The 12,044-nt window shown below is 41.7% G+C and overlaps 1 protein-coding gene across 2 annotated transcripts in view; it reads right to left on the bottom strand.

Moving 5' to 3' along the window:
- Csmd1 (CUB and Sushi multiple domains 1) overlaps positions 1-12,044 on the bottom strand; it is a 1,661,894-nt gene that overhangs the window by 601,906 nt on the left and 1,047,944 nt on the right. For both annotated transcript variants that reach the window (XM_074055299.1, XM_074055300.1), the window contains exon 7: positions 3,912-3,989. In XM_074055299.1, the coding sequence (XP_073911400.1) occupies positions 3,912-3,989 (78 nt within the window). The remainder of the gene's footprint in view (positions 1-3,911; positions 3,990-12,044) is intronic.

Genomic DNA, 12,044 nt, shown 5'->3' with positions numbered 1-12,044 from the left:
ATAGTGAAAAACATCCATAAGTGTGTGAAGCAGCTGCTACTCTACTTTACAGTGGGGCTGTATAAAACAGAGCTATAGGGTTTTTAAAATTTGCCCTTCTTCATAATTATGTCTGAACCAAAGGAAAACCCAGAGGCAATGGAGTCACTGAGCACTGTTAGAAAAGACAATGTACGATCAATTGCTTTTCATTAGCTGTACTGTCTATATGGAAACTCAGAATGAATATTATTACACTTCAAGTATTTTCTCAAGGCAGAAAAAACTGTTTGCCTATAGAAACAAAGAGCAAGTTGTTGAGTATAGGGGAATTCTGGGGGCAATTTTTTTTCCTAATGTTTGGAGGTTATTTTTCCCAAGGGCTTCTAAGGCAACACATCCTATTGCTTAATTCCCCCCACATTTTAAAATGCAGTTTTATAATAAATAATGGTCCTGAATCAGTCTGCTATCTTGCTTGGTGTAAGTAGTTGTAACCACATGTTCGATACCCAGCTTGGGGTGTCTTTTGTCTGAGTGAGTTACAACAAATCAATACTGAATTTGTAAAGTCATTTGTCTTTATCTTTACATGGGAAAGCAATCTCTAGTTCAAAAATAGCAAGCAAGGTTTTTCTTCATCTTCCCCTGTATGGATTTTCAGATTTGTGAGTTAGGAGGTCGCCAATATCTACCAGAGTCACCCTCACAGAGAGGACTGCCATCTCCATGGCACTTTGCCTAGCAGATCACCACAAAGGGAACAAAAGAAGCTACTTCTACTGTCATCAGCTTCTAAAAATGCACAGTAGTTCTGTCTCATTCACGGTTTTCCTTTGTGCATTTTCAGTTACAGGGTGTTCCTGTCAAATGGCAGTAAAGTGAGCACTAGACAGACACTTCTTCATAGGCACAGCCTTGCATTCTGCAAGGAAATGGTGAGGGCCTGGCTGTTGGTCGCTTCTTCACTCTGTGAGGAGTCTCAGGATGATAAAATGGTCACTGGAGGGAGTGCGGGTTTTTTACTCCCTCCTTTGTTGGAGTGAGCTTTCTCTCACTCCTGGTTACTACTGAACTTAATTGGGGCTAAGTGGGGGTGACTGGAGAGTCCGAAAAGACACAGTCTAGACAGACAGACAGAAAGTGGGGTCAGGTGTGTTGGGCACATGGGCGGAAACGCCCAACCCTCATTGCTTCTTTTCTCTATCTTTATTCTTTAAGGCCTTACTCCTTGCAGTTCTTTAAAACCTTGCTTAAAACCTCTTTCCTTAGACAGCTTAATCGCTCTTCAAGTGTTTTGCCCCCAGGCTTGCACTGTCCCATCTCTCTTTAGCTTTCTTAAAGCCTTGGTGCTCAGATTTGCAAACAACAGCCGCACCTAAAAACTGCATATGCATAACTGTTAAGGTCTCAGTCCTTAGACTCCCATTGTAAAGTTCTTTCTCTGGCTTTTCTTTAGCTCAGCTTTTCTAAGACCTATGTTAAAATTCTTGGTGCAGACTTTCTATCATCCCCTCTTTATTCATTCCCCTTTAGCAATCTCTTTCCCTTCAGCAATCTTTTCCCTCCCAAATGCTTCCCACACCAAAAAGTCCAAAGCAAAAGGCGAAAGCCTCATGTCCCAAAGCAAAAGCCAAAGCAAAACCCCAAAGTGAAAAGCCAAAGGCAAAATCCCCTTTTCCTCCCTCAGGGTTTTATTTTTATAAATAAACAGCTGTAAACAGGGTGGAGCAGCATTCAGGGAGGGGCGTGACATTGTAACAGGAGAAACCTGTGGTCCTGCTTCTCTGAACGCAGACAACTTAGGACAAACAGCTGCTCTGCTTCTGGGAAAAGCAGGTGAGCCGCATCTCGCCTTGCTTGAGTGAAGTTCTCATGGACTTTCCATAATCCGATCTCCATAGGTCACAAGCAAGCAAAGGGGAGAATTCAGGCCTCTGGGATGAGCAACACTGATAGGAATAAAGGGTGTGGAGTGTGTGAGACCTGGCTGTTAAGCCTTGTGCTGAGTTCCTCACCAAAGTCCCTTGCTGGAAGAACCTTTAGATCACTGTGCCAGAGGGTCATGTGTGCTGGGAACTGATCTTCCCAAGGCCAAGGGCTGTGGGCTCTGAGCTCTGGAGAGTGGAACGGAAACTATAGAGACTTATGTTTACTTAATGGTGTGCAAACAACTAAGACCTATACTGAAGGCACCTGCTTTTCCCTGTCTGCAGATAAATGATTAAAACATAATGGCAGACAGAAACCCACACAGTATCACTTCCTGTGCAAAGAACATAAACTGCTCTCTCCTGTGTTCTCATTAAGATAGCAAGAGATTCATGAGGGATTGAAAGGGCAAATGGGGCCAGTCAGGTCACGCCACAGTGCCAGGTCACACCACAGTGTCACACCACAGTGTCACACCACAGTGTCAGGTCACACCACAGTGTCACACCACAGTGTCACACCACAGTGCCAGGTCACACCAAAGTGCCAGGTCATACCACAGTGTCACACCACAGTGCCACACCATGCTAGGAACATGTCCTGATGGAGTCTGCCTCTCATCATCCGCTCAGGGACATTGGACAGTGAGTCACCAGGCTGCTTTGCTCCTCCTCCTCTGCAGACTAAGGTCCCGTGCCATTTAAACCCTCAGTTGGCTTTCTGCTTGCATTTGCTTCTTTCCATTTACATGTGGAAAAGATCTGCAGACAGGATTACTTTATGGCATGCCCACTACTCCACAGATGGGAATAGGCAGTTTACAAATATCCTGGCTTGTCTTCACTGTACCATATAAAATGATTACTGTTTTAATTTTATTGATGCAACTTGGATTTGAGTAAGAGAGATGGTTTTGCCCCTCTACTGAATCTTTGTCTCCAGCTGCAACTCCTATATCCTCTCCTCTCTGAAACGCTTCATTTTGCTTCTTCAGTCACTCCTTCCACACAGGTAGCTTATTTCATGTATTACATTGCTGACTTTAGAAGGCTCTAGTTTCTTCACTTCTTCATGTCTGTAATGATTAACCCTAACTCCTAACAAAAATAGTGTAATACAATTTCAATACAATTAGAACCCTTTCTAATACCAAATGAGTAATTCATGTATTCAGTGGACAAGGAAACCCACAGGGGAGTCGAGAAAACACATGTTGTCAGAGAGGTGGGAGCCCAGCCCTGGGCACAAAACCAAGAAACAGTTGAGCCTGGAGCAGCCAGACAAGGCTACAAAATGCAGGTCTCTAAGGATCCCATAGAATGTGGCATTGAGTGGGAGGCCACAGTGTCTAGATGGCTCAAAGCACAGGGATGTGGTCAGGGAACAGAAGTTCCTCACAGGTAAGCAGTGGTGAGGGGTGTTGAGGAGGAGCCATGAGAGTGGGTGTGGAGAACACCTTCCTTCCTCCCATAGCTACTGATGAAAATGTTGCTATGCATATCCGATGCAACCAGCAAACATGATCTTCAGGTCTGGTTTTTTCTTCAGAAGGAAATACACATATCCTAGAAATTCTTTTATTCTCTGGGCAATGAACGATCAAAAGATTTAACAGGAAAATAAAAAGACCCAGCTCCTATTTTCCAAAAGATCAATCTAGTGTTAGTAAGTGTGGTGAGGTGAACTAGAATGGAGAAAGACCTGGATCATGACAGAGTGATTTAATAGAGAAAGCTGGAAGGTCTCATCTCAGACAACGACAGAAGAGGGCAGAGAAGTAGGCAGATCTGAGATATATTTAGGAAGTAGAATCACTAGGACTGTCTTCCTCAACAATGTCAATTGAGTACACGTTCCCTCTCCCAAAAAAAATTGAAGATGGGAAAGTAAGAAGAAGTAGAAAAAAGCCACGATAGAATAATGTCTCCTGAATGGCTCAGTTCAACCCAGTTTCCCCTTTGACTGACAGATCCATCCTCAGATAAAGAAAAGGGACTTACAGACAGAGTTTTTATGGCTGCTGTCCTTGTTGGGAAGCATCTTGACTCCTCTTGACTTCAATTCAATCGCCTTTTTCACTGGAGGGAAGAAGAGAAAGCCATTAGCGGGTGAGCTGTGCAGATCATACGGCCGTATTTCAACCTCACAGCAAATCCTGTCCCAGCAAGCCCTAAAGATGGGAGGTCATGAGGCAAAACAAAGGAAGTCATGAGACTGTAAATTATCAATGCCAGGCTATCAAGTGCCCAAATCGTATCTCACAACAGCAGTGAAGTGGGCTAAAAGACACAGGAGTGTGGTTTACATCACACGTTCCAATCTGTTTACCATGAGGAGCAGCAAACTGTGGAAATCATTACCAGCTTGCCTATATGCACAGGTAGATTGTGTCTCGATTTATGGATGGGGATTCTGCAGGTTTCTAAATTTGCTATATTCATGAAAAATTTAGATAAAAATGCGAGTTGCTTATTCATTTATTCATATATTCATTGAATAACTTAAAGCTTAGTAAATACATGCTGATAGGCAGCTGGTGTGGGAATGCTAGGTTCTAAACGATGCAGATAAAATCCAAACACCTCCAGGCCTTCCAGAGCCTTCCTAGCTGTAGGGGTTGCAGATGGTACTCAGGACCCTGGCTTTCAGAGTCACAGCTCTGAGGTTTTTATTATCTACTTATTCATGCATTATTATTATTATTATTACTATTTTTTACTGGAACCGACCCAGAGCCTTGAGCTATTCCCCCGTTCCTCTTATTTTCATTTTGATTTTGAAATAGGGTTAGACCAACTTTCCACAGGCTGGCCTCAAAGTTGTGAACTTCCTGCCTCTGAGTTCTGTGTAGCTGGGATTAGAGTATGTACTGCCACACTCCAGTTTTCATCCTCAAATTTAAATAAGTGTCTTGACTTGGTACCTTCTGGATCAAACCAAAGTAGATGTATGCAGAAGAGAGAAGGAGGAAGATTTGAAAAATAAAAGAGAATGCCCTTATCATTCACCACTTCCCCTTCATCATCTTGCAGCTTTTTTTTACCTTCCCTCTCACTATTTTCCTCTCTGTGTCTAGGGTTCTTGGTTTGTTTGCTCTCTGTGAGAAGGCCAGTTGGGGCAAGGAGGAGTTGCCATGAGTCTGTTCATTCTTCAGGTGGCTCCTGAGCTTCACTGCAGTCAGGTACTTTAGTCCAAGAGAGGGACCAGAGCTGAGGCCCACATCAGCTCCTGCCCCAACCCCACACCCTTATCACCGCCAACCTTCCTGCTGTGTTCAGAACTCCTTGGGCTCCCTGTCACTTTATACCCACTCCTGAGATATCCTGGCTGCAGCTTCCTCCAACTGCCCAGGTTGCTCAGAGAAAGTGGGACTATGCCAATCCCAACTCAGTTCTGAGCACGTCTGGACAGGGAATTCCATCGTTAGTGACGCTCAGAGGGAACTCACAGATCATTCCTACGCAAATAAGATCAGGTTGGCGTAAAGTCATCTTATCACCACTAGTGTTAGAGAAAAAGGGTAAACTGTTAATACTTGCCACAGCGTAGAAGTAGATTATCTGCCATTTCCCACCTCTCACAAAAACGAACTTTTAAATCCACTATTTTTAAATCCACTATTGACAGCCTGTTCCGTGTTTCAGGCTGCACTGGAGAAAATATCCCAGAAGGAAGGAGTTCACAGGGAGTTGCTTCAGAAGCAGAGAGTTGACCTTTTCCAAGACTTGGAAGTGACCAAGACAAAGCTGTCATCAGGAAACCAGGGGGAGGAGTGATCTATGACCTGTGCGTGAGAACTATGACAGCAGGGCACTGGGGTGTTCAGAACTGTCACCAAGCCCTTGCGCATGAAGCAGGGGCTGGGTCTCAGGGAGCTGAGCCCCTCGGCTGCCATCTCTGTGCATTGCTGGGACAGCAGGTGATGGATTATTCGAGTGTAATTGGAATATTGGAATATTGGCTTATACAATATTATTAGACTGTCTGGTGTTGGATTATTTTTCAAGCTGCTCTTTTTTTGCATGGGCGCCCTCATTTGAATGATCCTATCCATTAAGCAGAATATGGGGCTTACACTATTTCCTTCTTGGTATAAGGAAAAGAGCCTGGTCTTGGATATAGAATCTCTTCCCTGTTGACCCAGTTATATAACCTGTCAAATCACATAAATGCTAGGTTAATGAGGAAAGCCTGAGTGTGAAAGGAACTTACCCAGGTTGGAGAGTTCTTCCTAACCATGTGATTTAGAAATGAGGAGTGGTCCCAGCATGGTTGCACAACACCTACAGATCCTAATGGCCAGAGCTACAAGTGGACTATGAGCTCCTGATTCTGAGGACACTTGTGGAGGACATGGAGATGGGCCACTCAGATCCTTTCAAGGGAGTGCTTAAATGGGCAGCTGTCAACCTTCAGTTCTTCATGGAGTGTTCACCACCTACTGACACCCACCTTACGTAGGGCCACTAGCCAGTATAAGGACAAAGAAGTCCAAAGGCAGAGGACATCTGACAGTCATTTCAGCTTGAAGGTCCCATGGATCTCTGAGGCTCTGTTAAATCTCCACCACTGCCTGACTTCTCCCTCAGCCCACACTGCTTCCTTCCTGTTCTTTCTGTAAGTTTTCACCTCAGAGGGTACACGCTAACCCACATGCTGCTCACTGAAGACCTCTGAGTCGCTACTTGCAGAGAACCCATCCTTAGGTGCACACTGTCTCTCTTGTCCTCCATGACTTTCAATTGTGCTTTTTCTCACTCTTATCTCTGTATTGTGGTGATGAACAACATGGAGATAGAAAGTGAGACATGTGTCTGCTTTCCCTGGCCACAATTCCAGTGGCTGCACACTCAGATCTCCCTGTAAGATCTCTCCAGAATAATGTTTTAATTTAAAATGGCAAATGCTTTGATGTGTGTTCCCCATCATCCCCATCTTCTTGTGCTGAAATAACTTTATCTTGAAGTTACTCAGGAGAGATGAAATGAATGCACAATAAACAACGGACAGGAGAATCAATGAAAGATAATATAGAGCATAAAACTCAAAGCAAATGTCACCCAACATAAACAGATAAAACAAACAGAACTCAATTCACTTAGAAGCTAAGAAGAAAGATTGAGGGGCCTTCAGGGTGCCAAAAGTGTACCGTGAATATATTGGTCCAATCTGAAAATCTGTTGAGCTCGTAAATTTTGTAATTCTATGAATATATGTTGGAAGCACTAGGCAGCTAAATTTCCACTAGGGATATTTTAATTTATTTATTTTTCAAAATGATTGTATTACTCTTCTTTGTCTCTGCACTCCCGATGTGTTTCATGTTACTCTACACTCTCATTGGACGGCACTAATTATAGTCCTGTCAACAGCATGCACTGTCTACCAGTTGTCCGAATATGTCTATTCTCACCTCTCTTGAGAGCTTCTTTTTCTCTATTCTGACTTCTCTTCCCATTTTTCACCCTCTTCCTCCTCCTCTTTTTCACCTTGCTCCTTGCTGCAACTACCGTCAGGACTGGACAGAGAGAGTTTCACTTACAAAGAAAGCAGCGAAAAGAGAGTGAGCTCAGAACCTTGAGCTGCAGGGTGCTGGGGAAGAACAACTCAGTCATTGAAAAATCCTCCAGCCACCTGCAATTTTCCATCAAAGAATTTACCTTGTCCACTCTCAGATCTTAGAATGTATGATAAAAATCCTCTCATGACTGATCAGAAATGCTAATTCTCACGTTTAACCTCAGAACCACTAGATCTGGGTTTGGACTTTGAGTTTAATTATTTCCACACAGCTATTGAGTTTCTTTTTTGCTTACCTGTGAGTTTGCTTTGTTTTGTGTTCAGTAGCTTGATTTGGGGGCATAAGAAGAGGTGTGATATATGTTAAAGTTGGAGTCTGAGACTCACTGGTCTGTTCTGGCTAGCAAGTCTCAGTCACTAAGATTTGACAACACCAACAGATGGTGGTGAGCAGAGGCTGGAGGAGTACTGGGGAGATGATGGTCAAAGCACACAGAATTCAGGTAGCAGGAATCAGTTCAAGAGGTCTGTTTCATAGCATGGTGACTATAGTTAACAAGTACTGTGTGCTTGAAAATGGCTGAGTGTTAATTTTAAGTTTTCTCAATGTGAGTAAGTATGTAAAGGATAAAAACAAGAAACAACTTGAAATAGATAGGATCAACCCTATAGGAATGTCAAGGAAGGGATTTTTTTTCAGAATAAACTTAGAAAAGACAGAAAAGTACAGCAGTACAGATATATAGATAAGAACACTTTTTGTTTCATTCATCTCCTGTTCATTTTTTACTATGGCAGCTGGCTTTCCTTACAGTCTCTCAGCCGTCAAGTTAAACTCTCTAGATAGTTTGAATCTGAGGAAACCATTGTTATACTGCAGTGACAGTGAATTTTTTATTACTCTTTTTAGAAGCAATAAATAAATAAGTACCTCTGTTTCTCCTAGATGAATTCTCTCCTAGACTTCTTTCTCTGTCCTTTACTGATGGGATGTCCTGCTCTCCCTGTGTTACCCTGAGTTCTGTTTAGAACCTAGCTGAATTTCCACCCCACCCTGATCTCTATCTTTTAGCACAGGGTGACTGTAGGCCAAAAGTTGTTCTTCAGGTGCACCAACTGAAAGCCATTGGATCTACTATGGCTGCCTGAGTGACTGGAGACAACTTCTAACTTCATTATAATCCCATCACCATGCTAAAGTCTCACCCCTCAGGGCCATGACAACTGACAATTGCCATGGTGATGCCTGGAAAGAACAAGACTAGAAATAAGTCAGAGCCAGAATTCCTGGAAAAACTCTGCCCATCCCCAGAAAAGTCATGAAAATTACTCCCGTTTCTTTTACTCTGTATCTGTAACTGCCTGAGCCCCCAGGGAGGGAGAAGTTGATTTGAGTTTCTTTGTCACTTCTGTTCATAGCCAGGAATAAAAGCTCCAATGATCAACTGATGCTCAATCTTGTTACTCTTTCCACAATCCTGATAGAGGAAAAAGATTGAGTTTGGGGGCAAAAAAACTAGTAACATCACCATCAAACAACACCATGCATCACCGAACCTGACCCACCCCTGGGTCCCTCCAGGTTTCTCTGTCCAGCCTCCACAGAAAGACCTGGGCTAACATGGGTACAGATTTTTCCGAGAAAACCCAGTCCTGTCTTCTGCTTATAATTTCCCCATCTTCCTGAACCTGCTTATTCGACTCAGGATCGAAAACAAAGGCTTTCTAACAGTGCAGGGTATGGAGCATCTCAAATAAAGAAATGACATACAACGTTTCAAACAAATTTAATTTGCTGAATATGAGAAACCTGGATAAAAACGGAGGGAATTGCTTCAAATATACAGAGCAACTACTGACAACTTAAAAGGTTTAGGATCTGCAATAAATGAGTGAAAATACAATCCCTAGGTACTGGACTTACTAACTCAGTGTTGTCGGGAGCCTGTGAACACTTTTCCAGGCTAAACATTCCATGTAAGCGATCCATCAAAAGAACATTCATTCTTGTTGACAAGGGTAGTGGACTCCTTGGAAATCTCTATAATCACAAGGTTTTATGTATGCATACATGTATATATGTGTGTCTGTGTGTACATAATGCACATATTTAAGCATAATATAAAAAGTATGAAACTCAGGCGCGTGATATTTATACATGAGTCTGTTCTCTGTCTTGCTGCCAGAAGTGGTTTTGCTCTAGAACTGTTCTAGTTCTCTAGCGTCATTTGTCTTACTGTTATTTAACCTGTTGCAGTCTATAAATTTGATAAGCATTCCATAATCTACTGATTCTATGTGTATACATTGTCTTTTTACATATACAGGAAATGTGAATTACTTAAAATTCCATTATTTCTGTTAACTTTTTCTTGAACTAAGAGAAAATGGCATTTTTCAGGAATAGATGTTTTAGGGGAAAGTTTTTTTTTTTTTTAAGATGCAAAATGACAGGACTTTATTAAAGGAAGATAAAGCAGAGACCACATGTCTAGGGGTGTTTATGTTACTTTTTGGTGGGTTTTGGTGGGGGATTAGGATTTACAGGTGTTTTTGATAGGTAGATGGAAACACAGGTCTTTCTGGTAGATGGATTTGGAAGAATTCCTTACATGAGTTTGGACACAAAGGTTTAGTGGTATCTGATTGGAGTGTTTAAAGAGTTCAAAGATCCAGAACCAAGAGCGTTGTTTCAAGGGACTCCCTCCATCCTCCCATCCACATTCTCACAGATGTGTGTGCTATGTGCTGTCACATCCACACCCTCTGTCTCTGTTTCCTCCCTGAATCAGTATATACCCATCCTTCTTTCTTTTCTTATTGAGCTTTGATCTGAGTTACTGTCACTTCTTGCCTCTACCACCCCAACTACCTACACTAGGGGAAAGATTTGTTTCCTTTATTATCAGAAAATAAAAACACCCAACAGCACCAAAAAAAGAAAAGAAAAGAAAAGAAAAAATTTATTTTGAAATATTCAGTCTTGTCAGTATTTTTCATAAGTGTTATGAAAATAACACACCTGAGAAATTCCAAGTGTTTGCATTCCTTCACTTACTGCAGAGCCCACACTTCTCCAGAAGCATTTGCACTATAGCTCTTTATGAGCTGTTTACAAATATTAGTATGTAGAATTAGTTTCCAATTACTCAACTGCATCATTAGTGGACCCAATTTCAAAATCCCTCCAAATTAATACTTCTTAGATTTTACTGTCTTGTTTGAAAGACTCATAAAAACTCAGATCACTTTATATTTTAAACAGTAATCTAATTATTACACAAATATGTTCCATTTCCCACTTTTTTATACAAAGACAAAACAATAAAAAGGAACAGAACAGCAACAAAAGCCAGCAAAGGAACAAACATAAACCTCTACTTCCTTCCCTAGCTGCTCTTTCTCTTCTCTCTGTCCTCCTAAAAACCGTTCAAGGCAGGTGGTCAGAGACTGCTGTTTCTGCATCTCTTCTCACTCTCCTGAATCTGAACAGAGTGCTCACTGAGGTCAGCTGCAAATGCCTGTGCTGAGTGCTGGTCACTTCTTCTTTCTCCTCTGACCTGGGATACAGTCAATGCTTCCTCCTTAAAATTTCCTACCCTTTGCTTCCACACTCTACCCATCTTGGTTTCCTCCCGATCCACAGGCTGTTCCTGGCTACCCAGGCTGCATGTGGTCACCTGTCACACTCATATTTATCCCCCATCTCTAAGCTTTCTGTGCCCTTCCTTGGTCTCACAGCCAAAACAAGTAATCTAATAAAACGGTCTCATCCTTGGTATTTTGGCACACTGTGTATGTATTGACATATCAATGAACCTCCTCGTGAATTTAATAAAGGCCAGTAAAAATGGAAAAACAATCACTTAATATACATCAATGTCAGTTGCTTAAACTTAGGTTAAATGTCTATTAATGTAAATCTTGGTGAAACAAAAGCAGACACTGTCACGTAGCATCAATGTTGTCTCCCTTTGCTGAAAGATGCCTTTATTCACGATTATAGTAGCACATGGAGGTGGCAGAAAATTTTGGAAAACCAAAATATTCTGAACAGGAAATCCAAAGGAAATGAATAAACCGATTACCTAGAGAGAATCTATGCATTATTTCAATCCTGTGTGCACCGTGTAAGTTACTAGGGATATTGAAGTGTAGATACACATCAGATTTTTATAGAATAAAAATAAAATGTGAACACATTTATTGTGCTTTCGTGACTTCTTTGAACACTTTTCCTGAAATTTTTTTCAGGAATTACAGTAATATATTTCCTATTACACAATGGCTTTGTTATCGATTTTCTGAATTGTATGTCACTGAATCCCCATTGACTGTCTGACCAAACTCTGGCCAGCTTCTCTGAACAAATGCTTAGAATTAGGATTCTTTAGTCAGGAACGTCACTCATGAAGCTAAACTGATTTCTGGAACGCCTTCGTCAGTTTCTTTGTGCTTGTACCCGGGAATATCATAGCTAAAGCACATTTGTCAACAGAGAATTTCAGAATATAAAAGAAAATGCTTACCAAGTTGGTATTTGGAAACACCATCTCATTTTTATTTGCACTTAAAATAATGAATTGCTTATTGGTTTATTCTTTGAGGTATAT

The sequence above is a fragment of the Castor canadensis genome, chromosome 14, assembly GCF_047511655.1.
Source record: "Castor canadensis chromosome 14, mCasCan1.hap1v2, whole genome shotgun sequence".
NCBI classification, from domain to species: domain Eukaryota; kingdom Metazoa; phylum Chordata; class Mammalia; order Rodentia; family Castoridae; genus Castor; species Castor canadensis.
This window is presented reverse-complemented; position numbering and strand designations above follow the sequence as displayed.